Source organism: Doryrhamphus excisus, chromosome 11 (assembly GCF_030265055.1).
Source record: "Doryrhamphus excisus isolate RoL2022-K1 chromosome 11, RoL_Dexc_1.0, whole genome shotgun sequence".
Taxonomy (NCBI): Eukaryota; Metazoa; Chordata; class Actinopteri; order Syngnathiformes; family Syngnathidae; genus Doryrhamphus; species Doryrhamphus excisus.
The window spans coordinates 2,994,967-3,009,754 of NC_080476.1; the positions used below are offsets into that span (position 1 = coordinate 2,994,967).

The 14,788-nt window shown below is 42.3% G+C and overlaps 1 protein-coding gene across 1 annotated transcript in view; it reads right to left on the bottom strand.

Annotated features, from left to right (window-relative positions):
* The window catches only part of myo7ab (myosin VIIAb), a 37,854-nt gene extending 23,461 nt beyond the window's left edge, over positions 1 to 14,393 (bottom strand). Inside the window, exons 1-15 of the mRNA XM_058086579.1 lie at positions 13,996 to 14,393; positions 11,998 to 12,310; positions 10,657 to 10,729; positions 10,230 to 10,297; positions 7,730 to 7,843; positions 6,136 to 6,288; positions 4,916 to 4,933; positions 4,508 to 4,692; positions 4,278 to 4,399; positions 2,777 to 2,919; positions 2,593 to 2,706; positions 2,363 to 2,516; positions 1,442 to 1,518; positions 1,247 to 1,366; positions 69 to 214 (exon numbers count right to left, since the gene is read on the bottom strand). Coding sequence (XP_057942562.1) covers positions 69 to 214; positions 1,247 to 1,366; positions 1,442 to 1,518; positions 2,363 to 2,516; positions 2,593 to 2,706; positions 2,777 to 2,919; positions 4,278 to 4,399; positions 4,508 to 4,692; positions 4,916 to 4,933; positions 6,136 to 6,288; positions 7,730 to 7,843; positions 10,230 to 10,247 — 1,364 coding nt within the window. The 5' untranslated portion in view covers positions 10,248 to 10,297; positions 10,657 to 10,729; positions 11,998 to 12,310; positions 13,996 to 14,393. The remainder of the gene's footprint in view (positions 1 to 68; positions 215 to 1,246; positions 1,367 to 1,441; positions 1,519 to 2,362; positions 2,517 to 2,592; positions 2,707 to 2,776; positions 2,920 to 4,277; positions 4,400 to 4,507; positions 4,693 to 4,915; positions 4,934 to 6,135; positions 6,289 to 7,729; positions 7,844 to 10,229; positions 10,298 to 10,656; positions 10,730 to 11,997; positions 12,311 to 13,995) is intronic.
* Positions 14,394 to 14,788: the final 395 nt, after the last annotated feature.

Here is a 14,788-nt window from a genome sequence, read left to right on the forward strand (position 1 = left end):
GAAGAAAACAAAACAACATGAACAAAACAGCAACCCATGAAAAAGTCCCGATTCGCTCATGAACCAACCTGTTGACGATGAAGTTCTCAAATCCAAATATGTCCAGCAGGCCGATGGACCTGCGGATGATGTTGTTGTCATTGCAGGATGGCGGCCGGTATATGGCAGCGTTGATCTTGTCCACGATCCACACAAACAACCTGCCGTAAATGCCCTGCGGGAGAAATCATAAACACGCATTCGGATCGGGGTCCTCCTAAAACAGGGTGTGTGTGTATGTGTGTAGTAATGTTACAGGAATAAAGTTGAAATATTAGGATAATAAAGTTATCATCTTTGGAGAAAAAGTGATCGTTTTACGAGAATGAAGTCATAATATTAATTAAAAAAATTTAGACACAAAGTTAAATATTACAGAAATTAGATGTCATCATATTGTAAGAAACAAAACAAGTTGCACATTTTGGAAAATTATTTTGGGAAGAAGTTATGCTATCAGGTCATAGCATTACAAGAAAAAAGTCATCATTTTTGCAAAGTTACAATATTATAAGGAAATATCATTTAAAAAATATTAGGTTGAAATATTAAATAAATATTAAATAAAATATAATAATAAAGTATTTAATAATAATAATAATAATAAATAAAAAAATATATTTTTTTAAAGTTGGAAAGTCATGATATTATGAGAAACAAAAAGACTAGAGTTGACATTCTTGGAAACCTCGGTTGGCAAATATTATGATATTCTGAGAATAAAGACCTAATATCATCAGAAAAAAAGTTGTTATCTTGAAGAGAAAAATAAGTCATACTTCAACCTGAATAAAGTCCTAATATTATGATAAAGGGAAAAACATTTTTAGAAACATAGTGTTGAAATATTAAAGGAAAAGAGCATTTTTTAAATGTTCAGAATATTTTTAAAAAACTAGAATAAAGTGTAAATATAATGGGGAAAAAAAGTCATAACATATTTGGAAATAAATTTGGAAAAAAAACAACGGAAATGGAAAAAAACGAGACAGAAATGGATGGGGAATAATAATCGAGAAAAAGGAGAAAGAGTTGATTTACTAATAATAGGCCTTTTCATATTCCTTCTTTGCATACTGTATGAACATGTGTTGCATTAAAAAGTGTCCCTTCCATCCTTTGATTTTTCCATATGCGGCCCTCCATGGAAAACCTTTGTCCTAGAAGATCCTAAAGGATCTGAGGTGTGGTTTTGGTGTTTCCAAACCTTAACAAAGGCATCCCTGACATCCAGACCTTGGTCCACACTGAGAGGCGTGGCCACGCTTTCGCCGCGTGTGATCAGCGTTCGGGTGGTCAAACACACCATCACATCCTTGGGTTCCACCTGCGGCGCATAGGAAGTAGTAAAAATGTGTACTTTTGTCCCGTGACTTGACCTTTTCCTCTATTTGTTACACACCTCCATGAGTGATGCAGCGGTGGCCAGGTCAGGTGACCTCACCACCACGCAGGCATCCAGGTTGTCGTATGTACGAGCTGATAGAAACAGGAGAAAAAGAACACAATTATACTTGAAGATACTCTGATTATTGACGTTAAATAAATACTATTTATCTAGGTACTAAACTATTCATTCATATTTCCTTTACTGAAAACCAGGAAATGTTGGATTTTGTGGTCTCATTTAATACAATGTTGATTATTTATTTACTTATTTGATATTTACTATTCAGTACCAGACATTTTTGATGATTTTGCCTGATTTTTCAAGGCACCCAGAATATTGTGTTCTTAGACTTTACAGACATGGTAGTATATACCAAAAGAACTCTCATTAAAAAAAAAAGTTTATCATATACTGTATAGCCAAAATGTCTAAACAATGATGCCACGACATAAACAACACAAAAAATGGTTGTTTTACATGAAAATAACCATCTATTTACAAATATAACACCATTAATATTACTAATATTTACATTTTTCACATTTGCAACTGAACTGTGTTTGTGCACACACAATTTCCCAACAATGCGTAACCTCCTTCCCACAACACAGCTCCAAGCCTTTTAACTTCCTGGTTACTGCTTATGAAATGCACGTTTTTGGCTTAAAACTGCACCAAATATGATCTCTTCTATTGTGGAGTTGCATCATCGCCTCTTTGTGCCTCTCACGCAAAATAAATTAGTAAAAAATGTACAAATACATCTTTGGGAGCGAGCGTTTACGTTTCTCCAGAGCTCCCACAACTAGACTGCGTTTCTTGGACTATGAAGAACGGATCCGTGGCTCCCAAAAAGTCTGATCGGTTTAGAGTTTTATTTGGAAACGTGGACCATGCCATTCAGTGACAACAACAATTTAGGTGTTGACTTGCCCTCAAATCTCAGGTTGCCCATGTGCAAAATGGCCGCCAGCAGCTTGGAGATCTCCCAGGTCTCGGTCTCAGTGAACATGAGGACCTTCATGGCTGACAGGATGCTGGAGTAGTCGTTCAGGTCATCACGACCGTCGCACTCTGTGCAGTTACCCTGCCGGGGAGAAGGTGCACCTTGGTGAAATGCTCCCACCGGCCTTCCACCGGTGGCTCTGATGCAGCAGACCCACCATGGTGAGGTAGCAGTAGTCCGTGGCCAGACCTAAGCCCAGCTTGGCCTTCATCTCCGGGCTCATGCCCCTCAGCATGCAGTAGAAAATGTGGTAGTTCCTCTCGTCTGGTGCCTGGGGAACATCAAGAACACACGATGCTTTTTTGTGTGAGTAAAAGCCAGTTAAAAACGTTCCATCTCACCTGCCGACACACTCGGGACTTCTCCAGCAGGTACTGTTCTATCTTGGCGCCCTCGATGGCCCCTCGCTTGTTGAAGTGGATGTCGATGTACTTGCCAAATCGGCTTGAGTTGTCGTTGCGGATGGTTTTGGCGTTGCCAAAGGCTGAGCGGAAAAGCGACCGGGAAGAAGAAGAAGGCGCAAAACGTGAATGCTGATATGTTAGCACAAGGTCAAAGTTCAGTCCGGATCTTGAGGCACTTCCTGTCCAGAAGTTAGGACTCATTTAGCCAGCCATGAGACATGTTGTCATACTTCATGTAGGGTAAGTATGCAAAGTATGGAACTTGATTGGACACATTTCCAGAGGTTAGCGCGCAGGCCACACAGCTAGGAGACCAGGGTTCAATTCCACCCTCGGCCATCTCTGTGTGGAGTTTGCATGTTCTCCCCGTGCATGTGTGGGTTTTCTCCGGGTACTCCGGTTTCCTCCCACATTCCAAAAACATGCTAGGTTAATTGGACACTCCAAATTGTCCATAGGTATGAATGTGAGTGTGAATGGTTGTTTGTCTATATGTGCCCTGTGATTGGCTGGCCACCAGTCCAGGGTGTGCCTCTCGCCTGAAACCACCTGGGATAGGCTCCAGCATACCCGCAACCTTAGTGGGGATAAGCAGCATAGAAAATGGATGGATGTCTGCCGAATTATGTAATGGGAGTATAAGGCACCTATAGGGGTGTTATTTCATGTCGAGAAGCTCTAACAATATAAAACATGATCAAAAACAGGTTTTCTGTAATTTTCCTACAAAAATATAACATTTATAAATAAGGAATCCTACTTTGCGGAAATTCACTTATCGCGGTCTGGAACCAGTTAACCGCAGTGTACCCCGCCTCTCGCCCGAAGACAGCTGGGATAGGCTCCAGCATCCCCCGCGACCCTCGTGAGGATAAGCGGTAGAAAATGAATGAATGAATGAATGAATGAACATTGTCTGGCTAGATGGTAGCCATGTTGTGGCTCAAAAGGTGTGTACCAAATTTCATGGTGATTTGACTAAACACCCTAAAGCAGTGGTCCCAAACTAAGGCCCGGGGGCCGGACACGGCCCACTTCCACATTTGTCCCGGCCCCCTGAACAATAAAGCATGGTCATTTTTCTGTCATAGAACTGGAAATGGTAACCTATCGTGACGTGACTACAACCACACTTTGCCCAGTCATAGAACATAAACAAACGACCCTGGCCCCCCTTCAGAGGAAAGAAAAGTAATGTGGCCCTCACTGGAAAAAGTTTGGGGACCCCTGCCCTAAAGTTATAGTCAGTGTTTTGTAGAGAAATTTCAGGTCAATCTGAATTATGGGGGTGAAAGTGTGGTGGTTTAAAAACAGCGCCACCATGTGATGTATTAGGGAGGAAAATAATAGCACAAGCCACACAGTCGAGGTGAATGTTTTGACAAATCTTCACTCTTGTATGTGCAGCGGTTGAGGAATAGAAGAGTTCTAAGCTTACCTTCCAGGATGGGCGTGGCCTCCAGGACCTGCTGCTCGATCCAGGAGTGTTGACCGCTGATGGCTGCCAAGAACTGGAGAATCAGCTTGGTGCTCTCTGTCTTCCCGGCTCCGGATTCGCCGCTGTCACCGTGAGGAAAAACACAAGGCCGGGTACACAGTAACGCAATTTTGTGCTGCGAAGGTCCGAGGCTGTGCAACTGAAGGGTGGCAGCGTGTGTCATGGCTCACCTGATGATGCAACACTGGTCCTTGTTGTTACGCTGCATGTTGAAGTAACAGTTGTCGGCAATGGCGAATATGTGTGGCGGCATCTCGCCGATCTTCTTGTTGGTGTAGAGGCGGATCTGGTCGGGGGTGTATATGGGCAGGAGCTGGTAGGGATTGACGGCCACCAGGATGGAACCCGTGTACGTCTGCGGGGGGTGGGGGGGCAAGATGATTAGATGATGAGTTGTATCTTAAGTGTCACTTCATGACATCTATTTTAGATGAGCACGTCATTTGCCAAGCTGGAGACTAACAGAAACCCAGGAGAAACTGGGGTGAAAAGTGCCGTCTTTGGCTGCCCCCCATCCGAGCAGGCGAAGTTGCAAAAAAAACTGCATTTGACAACGCTACGCGGCAAGCCATACTCACCCTTCCACCGCAATTTGTCTACAAGAGAGAACAAAACAAACATCATATGCTTTTATGCATTTATTGATCTCTATACTGCAAATTGGTAATATCATGAATGCCACCATTTTTGGGGCCTACAAAAGCAAAGAACCGCCGGGGTCTCAAATTAGCACAGTAGCAGCTGTGGCTGTAGGCAACACACTGAAGTAGTTGCATTTAAAGCATCCAGCAGCTCGTCTACCTCTTCGTGCACTTTAAAATGTGGCTACCCGGCAGTCGGGGTGAAAGTCAAGCGTGTGACACTTCCTGTACTGTTGTTTATAATCAACCCGCCAGTGAAATGAATGCTGGCTGAGCTGTTTGCTCCTTGCTGCTTCTACAACATTGGTTCTGTTGCTGTGTTGGCAATAGGCTTCTTAATAAATGAGCATGGACTCCAAATTATTACAGTTATAAAATGTAGTTTGGTGCTCCTTAGCGCTACTACAACATTGGTTCTGTTGTTGTGTTGTATATGCTTGTTTATAAGTGTCCATCTGGTTTTCCTTCCCACTTTCTCATGCACTCCAAAGTATATTTGTTGAAGTTATTAAATCTATATTTTTTGCTTCTTACTACTATTACAACATTGGTTGTGTTGTAGCTGTTGTTGTTGTATGCGGTCAAAGAGTTGCACTTTCTCATGCTGTCGAAATCATTATTCAAGTTGCAATGAGGAAAAGCGATAGAAAATGAATGAATGAATGTTTAGTTTTTGTTGCAACATCGGTTCTGTTGCTGCTTTGTTGTGCAATGTTGTCAGTAATAAATAAGCTTGCAGTCAAAGAGAGGTTGGTTCTGTCATCCCAGCTTGTTTCTCATGCCTCCCACTACTTGTATCCAATTGTATGAAATAACAGCCTCCAATCATGGCTTATGTACTACAATTAGGGCATTTACTGCATTTTATGGTTTCTTTTTTATTATTACCGTATGTAGTAAAATAAGCTTGCCTTGCCTAAAACTTGATATTTTTTGGGTGCACCTAAAGTTGTGGCCGGTGGGGGTGCGCCCAAAGCCAAAGCGTGATATGCAGCTGTATGTTAGAGTATTTATAGAAACAAGTGGATTGCAGCGCAGGGCATTGAAGTAAACAGCTTAACCTGAATCTAAAAGAACCTAATAGCCAGGCTGTAGTGATGGCATCCAAGGTGGTTAAGTAGAGACAGTGAATGGGGGGGTGTTTTAGTGCTACTGACGTAGATGACACGTTCATTGTAGCGGATCAGCAGGTTGCGCAGAATGCCGGCTTCATTGAGGTCACCCAGGCGGATCATGTCCTCCACACCCTGGATGGAGGTGGGGTGCATGGGCTTGATGTTGGTGGCGCTTTGAGGGGAGATCCAGTGCTCCTGCAGGAACACAACGAAGGAAGGAAGGAAGGAAGGAAGGAAGGAAGGAAGGAAGGAAGGAAGGAAGGAAGGAAGGAAGGAAGGAAGGAAGGAAGGAAGGAAGATAGGAAGGAAGGAAGGTAGGTTGGAAGGAAGGAAGGAAAGAAGGAAGGGAGGAAGGAAGGAAGGAAGGAAAGAAGGAAGGAAGGAGGGAGGGAGGGAGGGAGGGAGGGAGGGAGGAAGAAAGAAAGAAAGAAAGAAAGAAAGAAAGAAAGAAAGAATGAATGAAAGAAAGAAAGAAAGAAAGAAAGAAAGAAAGAAAGAAAGAAAGAAAGAAAGAAAGAAAGAAAGAAAGAAAGAAAGAAAGAAAGAAAGAAAGAAAGAAAGAAAGAAAGGAAGGAAGGAAGGAACGGAGGAAGGAAGGAAGGAAGGAAGATAGGAAGGAAGGAAGGAAGGAAGGAAGGAAGGTAGGAAGGAAGGAAGGAAGGAAGGAAGGAAGGTAGGAAGGAAGGAAGGAAGGAAGGAAGGAAGGAAGGAGGGAGGGAGGGAGGGAGGGAGGTAGGAAGGAAGAAAGAAAGAAAGAAAGAGAAAGAAAGAAAGAAAGAATGAAAGAAAGAAAGAAAGAAAGAAAAAGAAAGAAAGAAAGAAAGAAAGAAAGAAAGGAAGGAAGGAAGGGAGGAAGGAAGGAAGGGAGGTAGGAAGGAAGAAAGAAAGAAAGAAAGAGAAAGAAAGAAAGAATGAAAGAAGAGAAAGAAAGAAAGAAAGAAAGAAAGAAAGAAAGAAAGAAAGAAAAAGAAAGAAAGAAAGAAAGAAAGAAAGAAAGAAAGAAAGAAAGGAAGGAAGGGAGGAAGGAAGGAAGGCAGGAAGGAAAGAAGGAAGGAGGGAAGGAGGGAGGGAGGAAGGAAGGAAGCAAGGTAGGAAGGAAAGAAGGAAGGAAGGAAGGAAGGAAGGAAGGAAGGAAGGAAGGAAGGAAGGAAGGAAGGAAGGAAGGAAGGAAGGAGGGAGGGAGGAAAGAAGGAGGGAGGGAGGGAGGGAGGAAGGAGGGAAGGAAGGAAGGAAGAAAGGGAGGGAGGGAGGGAGGAAGAAAGAAAGAAAGAAAGAAAGAAAGAAAGAAAGAAAGAAAGAAAGAAAGGAAGGAAGGAAAGAAGGAAGGAGGGAGGGAGGAAGGAAGGAAGCAAGGTAGGAAGGAAAGAAGGAAGGAAGGAAGGAAGGAAGGAGGGAGGGAGGGAGGGAGGGAGGCAGGCAGGGAGGGAGGGAGGGAAGGAAGGAAAGAAGGGAGGGAGGAAAGAAGGAAGGAGGGAGCAAGGAGGGAGGGAGGGAGCAAGGAGGGAGCGAGGAAGGAAGGAGGTAAGGAAGGAAGGAGGTAAGGAAGGAAGGAAGGAAAGAAGGAATCAATCAATCAATCAATTCAATGGAAAATCCAACCCAAACCCTTCTGTTGCTTCTTGTCCTTCCAACTCACCCTGCCCTCGTCATCCAGAACCTGGATCTGTCCGGAGTCACACAGCTTGACCACGGCCCCCACGGGGACGTCAAACTCTCTGCCCGTTTTGAGGTCCAGCCACACATAGTCGCCCTGGATTGACCAGACAGGGCGAGAGCGAGGTTAAAGGCCTGTTTATAAGCATAATGGGTGCCAATAAAAGAACAATAAAATACATTCCCATGAAAAGTGCCCAACTTGGTAGATCAGTCATATCTAGGGTTATCATATCAAACATATTTTTGCAAGAACACTAAAAAATTCAAAAGAAAAAAATAAAATTTTCACTAAATAATGAAATTTTTTCATAATTTTTTTTAAAGATAATCAAGGTTTTATTTTTGGAATGGACATCATGCATAGTGTAACTGGTGGTTATTTTTATGACAATATATACTATATGCAATTTGACTGGATATCCCCAAAATAGAGACAATAGAGATTTAATTAGTATTTGTCTGGGTTGTAAATTGCTATATTTCATTTATTTATTCATTTCTATTATTTCATTATTACTTTATTATTAATTTATTTTATTTATTGAAATTTTGCATGATATTTATCTTGATATTAATATTATATTAATATTCCGAAATTTGGGATTGTTTAATCGTTCCAATTCGGACATATCCCGCATATCTGTTATGTTGCTTGACTTGTTCAATTTCCGACTAAATATTTCAGCGTTATCGGGCGAACTGAAGCTTTATCAGCATCCTTTCACTTTGTTCCAGCGTCCTTTGGCGTCCTTGATTTCTTCAGGCTTTATCACATTTTTCATCTTCTGTGTGGCTGATAGCGTAATTGGCTTGTGCTTATCTGGCTTTAGGCAAAGTGGACTAAAATGGGGAGTGACGGGGGCAAGTCAGTGCCAATTGACTCCCATTCCCCAGATTGTTGCGGTCGTAACGACCCTTCTCTAAGTCCAAGCCCGTTCTAATTGGCTGCGTCTGGAGCCTGAAGACCGGTGGGTAACTCTGGCTAGAGCTAGCTGTTAGCCGACGCCAATGTGAGGTAGAGGTAGAGCCAGGCAAAGTGTGTAAACAAATATGCCGGAAAGATCGAATAAGCTGACATTTTACAGTTTACCCGTTATCCATTCTCACGGTCACTGGGACACCGTAGCGACAACATAACGCAGGGGTGGGCAAACTTTTTGACTCGCGGGCCGCATTGATATAACAAAATTTGCGGGGGGGGGCAGACTATATATTTTACACGTAACAGTCCACCTGGTATTATTGTATCTGTAAAATTGTCATGCAATCTGCAATTATTATATATTTATATTTTAATATTTTTAAAATAATAAAATATTATAATAATTAAAATAATTATTATTATATTATTATTATGTAAAATATGCAAATATAACACTATTATTATATATAATTAATATAATACTTAGCATTAATATAATAAATATAATAATCATAATAGTTATAATAATAATATAATAATTATTGTTTTAATTTTTATTATTATTATGTGCTTGTGTCTCTTTTTTCAGGAGCACTTTGTAAACAACAGACCATGTCAAAGAACGAAATTGATACAACTATCAAAAGGTTGGCTCAGGCCATGATGCCAGGTTGTATGTTGAGTTTAAATTAAATACTTTTGAAAGATTGGGCGGGCCGTATTCAAACACTTGGCGGGCCAGATGTGGCCCCCGGGCCGTAGTTTCCCCACCCCTGACATAACGTAACATCGGGCATAAATAAAACGGGACAAAGTACCCTTCTCGTCAGCTCAATAAGGGACACGGAACTCTCTTTAAGAACACGGGACGATTGGCAACCCGAGCAGAAACACAAATAATCAGGTTCATAAGTCAGGGAAGTAAGGCCACTGTTTGGCGGTCCTTGAACACACCATGTGACATTGATGGAGACTTATGTGTACGACTTTCTCCGACGCTGCACAGACAGACGTGTATTCACTAACTGTGGGTCGGACCTGAAAATGGTTCACGGAATACATTTATAAACATTTATACGTCAAATCTTCATTTTTAATTCATGATCTTTTTACTGGGGATTCTCCACATGACCATTTATCGCCTTGCTGTGGAAATCTGTGTTTTGTCTCTATCCTCTCCAGAAGACGTTACAATTTGGGTGCAGTGGCGCAGGAGGTAGACGTTCCATCCTCGTGCCTCCACCCAGTCACTGTCGTTTTGTCCCCGGGTAGGACACTTCACCCACCTTGCTTCCAGTGCTGTGACTACAGATGTAGATTACCACCACCAGGGTGTGACTGAGGTGTGAATGAATAATGGCTTCACTTCATTGTGAAGCGTTTTAGCTGCCTTACAAAGGCTCATCCATTATTATTATTATTATTATTACAAACCAAAAAAACTGCCAAAAAGCATTAGCCCCTAGCTTACGGACATACGTCAGCCATGTTTTTTTTTGTTCACTTTCGGATCTTTACTTCAGTGTCCCAAAGTGTGGGCCGGGTTCGTGAGGCCTACCTGCTGCAGAATGACCATGGTTCAGTCTTGGGTTGAATCCAGGACATCAGAAGTCACACGTGTCGGCTCTACACGGACAAAAGAAAAGGAGAAAACATGAGAAGGTGACGTTTTTAAACACGAGCTATTCAATCGGGTGTCCGCTGGAAGGAAAAGAGACGGCAGAGAGGGGGTTGGGAGGTAAAAAGGGGGGGCTTATTGGATTCCAGCAGCTAATCCCATCACTTAAGCATCGAGCATAGTTCTAGTATGACTGCTGAATCATGTTCACCCCCACCGAGTCACCAGTCACCTGGCGGCCCACCACCAGGTATCATGTTTACCATCCCGAGCCAGAAGAAAGAAGCACTTTTTGCATGAAAAAAGCTTTTGGGTGTACGTACTGTAGATATATTTACATGTGGTCAGGACAAAAATAGACACTGACTGTACATGGCAGGAGCGACTGGAAACCTTCATGGTCGGCCTCGGCTCCCGCTCGTCCATCAGTGGCGCTGCTTCTGCAAAGGACGACACACTTTTATTTGTTAAAATAACTTCAATGTACTTCAAGTAAATATTTGGTCAGAATCACTGCTGCTGTAAATATAACGCCACTTAATCATTAAAAAAAATAATAATTATTAAAAAATAATTACATTAAAATTAAATCAAAATTTAATGTACTTTGTACATCAAATTGTCTACCACAAAACCATTTCCCTTATTTATTACAGATATAAACTTATTTCTAAGTGTGATTAAATGCCATTAATTCTTAATTATGGTCAAAATGTAATTAATCGTGATCAAATATTTTAATGGATTGATAGCCCTATTAAAAATATATATGAAAAATACAATAACACTGTATAGTATATAATCTAATATAAATAATATATAAACTACAATATTACTACTACTAGTAGTTCATTCATTTTCTACCACTTATCCTCACGAGGGTCGTGGAGGGTGCTGGAGCCTATCCCAGCTGTCTTCGGGCGAGAGGCGGGGTACACCCTGGACTGGTCCTACTACTAGTAGTAATAATAAAAATTATTTTTAGATTTTTTTAATTTTTACATTTTTTTTCCCTGATTGAGGGAAATATTTTACTTTATTTCCGTTTTTTGTTATAATTCTTTTGTTTTTGTTTTTTTACATACTGCAGCTGAAGAGAAACAATGGGGGCTATATTATTCATTTATTTCTAAATATGAGAATTTTTGTTACTTTTGTATGTCATTTATTTTCATTTAGTTTGATAATTATTTAGATGATGTATTTTATGAAAATTCAAGTTGTATGTTTACTATTGTTCTTTTCTCGTGTTTGTTGTTTTAACATAGCTGAACATAAACAGTCATGGTTGTATCATCTGATTAGTACTATTTGAACAATTTTTATTTGTTTATTTAAATTTATTTAAGTCAATTTAAAACAAACAAGCCAAAAAAAATCCCATTTCAGCTTCTGGTTCTATGGTTATCATCACACTTTTTCCTGCGTCATATTAAAATAGAAAGGATGGCTCCTAAAAAAGCCAAGCAATAAAAGGACCTCCATGCTTAGAAATCAAAGGTGCAGTGTTTTTCCAGGAGTTGGCAGATGAAGAAGAACCCACTGGAGCCATCACCTTGATGATGCCACGCAAACAACAATAATGGCTCCTATAAGTGCTGGCGCTAAGAGGCTTTGGCCTAAAGCTCCAGCCGAGCCCGGCGGCGTTCCCTGAGGCCTGGCAGTCAAGCAAAGCCTCCAGTCCTTACCCACAAGCCGGCCCACTTACCTCTTCAGCACTCTTTGGCAAGACCCCCTTCTTCTTCCTCCTCCTGGTCCCGGGCTCTTCAGTCCTGCCCCGAAGGCGACCAACAGGATGGTGGACTGATGCTTGATGATGAAGAAGAGTTGACCTCCGGGTTCTGCTCCTGTCCCCCTTCCAGTAAAGTCCTTCTTTTAGGGTCTCTGGTGGTCTCCCACCTCCCGAGTGAGGGTCCGGTTAGGAGTTTGTCATGTATGGGTCAACGAAGGGGTTCTCCAGAATCTTGCTGCGTCTCATTCATGGCTGCTGATCCTGATTAGCTGGAGAAGGTGGGCGGAGCCTGTTGAGGAAAGGAGGTAACTCGGGTCAACAACGTGTTGCCAGGTAGACTTAAAAGGACTATTGTAATGCTATTCATGGATGTCTTGTGTATTAAACACAATATGTACGTGGTGTGTTTAAGACCTGTCAAACATAATGAAACAAAAAACTGTATTTCTAATGTAATAATGGCTGTCATTTCCAAAAATATATACAATAATAAATTATTTCATTCCACCCTCGGCCATCTCTGCGTGGAGTTTGCATGTTCTCCCCGTGCATGCGTGGGTTTTCTCCGGGTACTCCGGTTTCCTCCCACATTCCAAAAACATGCTAGGTTAATTGGCCACTCCAAATTGTCCATAGGTATGAATGTGAGTGTGAATGGTTGTTTGTCTATATGTGCCCTGTGATTGGCTGGCCACCAGTCCAGGGTGTACCCCGCCTCTCGCCTGAAGACAGCTGGGATAGGCTCCATCACCCCCGCGACCCTCGTGAGGAAAAAGCGGTGGAAAATGAAATGAAATTCTTTCATCAATAAATGAAAATGAATTTGATCATTTTGCCCGCTTCAGTATATCGCCATGTGCATGCAAGTCTGTTTTACTCGTTTCAGGCAGGAAGGAAGTCATTCTTCTGTGCATTGGGTTCCGCACGTTTGTTCCACAGAACAACTGCATGAACAGAGTGAGCCATTTTGTCATACAGTCTCTTTGTCTGGTTGGGTGGAGGCGGGGTCAGTAGCATACACACAAAATGCAGTAGAAATGACATTAGTAGATTGTAATACATTGTCTTCTGTGTTTTATATGTTTTACTGTAGTGTCCTTAAAGGGGACCTAGTATGCACATTTTCAACCCTTTGTATTGAATTGTGGACTCCTGTAGAGCAGCTACACACAATAACCCACACAGAAAACTTTTGATTTTTCTGAATCTGCACCTATTCCTGCTGTATTTCCTTTCATCTGCCAAAACAGTCTGATTTCATTTATTCCACCTAAGGCCCGCCTCCAGCCATGTCCACTGTTCTGTGATTAGTCACACCCCCAAAATGCTTAACTATGACCATATAAGGAAGTCCAGGAAAATACAACATTCTAAGTACATTTAGAGGTCAGAAAAGTGGAAAAGCATAATAGGTCCCCTTTGAAATACATTCATTCTCTATGCCACCTGTCCTCGGGTTGCGGGGGTATGCTAGAGCCTATCCCAGGTGGCAAGAGGCCCAAAGTCAGCTGGTAGACCCAAGCTCATGTATCATCTCATTCATTCATTCATTTTCTACCGCTTTTTCCTCACGAGGGTCGCGGGGTGCTGGAGCCTATCCCAGCTGTCTTCAGGCGAGAGGCGGGGTACACCCTGGACTGGTGGCCAGCCAATCACAGGGCACATATAGACAAACAACCATTCACACTCACATTCATACCTAAGGACAATTTGGAGTGGCTAATTAACCTAGCATGTTTTTGGAATGTGGGAGGAAACCGGAGTACCCGGAGAAAACCCACGCATGCACGGGGAGAACATGCAAACTCCACACAGAGATGGCCGAGGGTGGAATGTGGAATTGAACCCTGGTCTCCTAGCTGTGAGGTCTGCGTGCTAACCACTCGACCGCCCTTATCATCTCATGACCTCCCTAAAATTGACATCAAATTTATTGTAGGTAATAACAAAACTCATTTTAAAACCATGCCTTACCATGAACCGGTACCAGAGCGGGGTCTGGGGGTTGGGGGCTACTGCCGTCTCTCTTTATGGCACACTCTTCTCCAGCAGATATCTGCAGCTGTGTGTCGGATGGGGCGTTAAGTTGGACTTCACCTCCCGCTCAAGCTCTCTCAAACTTGGCACCACCTTGTGGTGGTGTAGAAAGCAAATACATGGACATGAGGTGCATTCACGGACATTCGGTCATTACACAATGTTTCAAACCCCACTGAATATGACTCTGCCACCCGCCAGTCTCAAGTCACCGCTAAAGATGTTCAATATCAGAGATTGGGAACCTCTGACCCATCGTGGGGCCAAACGGGGCTGTGGAAAATTTTGGGAAGTCATGATTAGAAACCCAAACTGTGCTGCTGTTCGCTGGTCTGATTTGGCCACCAGCTGAATATCCCTGCCATCAAAGATACAGTATGCCCCCCACCCCTCAAAAAAAGGAAAAAAGGAGGTGAAAAAATGCACAAATCGTCTTACTGTTGTCCTTTTGAACCTCTAATCATTCATTACGCAAGCGCGTTGTTTGTCTCAGCCGCTCTAAGCAGCTTTTTGGTGTCTTTCTTGGTTTGTTTGAAGGATCGATTTTCATTTTGTGCAGCGTTCATCAAAGAGTCACTTCAAAGAGGGTGTCAATCTCTGCCAAAGTTACAGTATATTATATTAGTATTATTATATTAGTATCCCATCACTTCCCCAAATACAGGACGTTGCGTTAGCATGACATCAACCCATACTGCTCATAGCCACCAGGGGGCGTTGTTACGTTCTA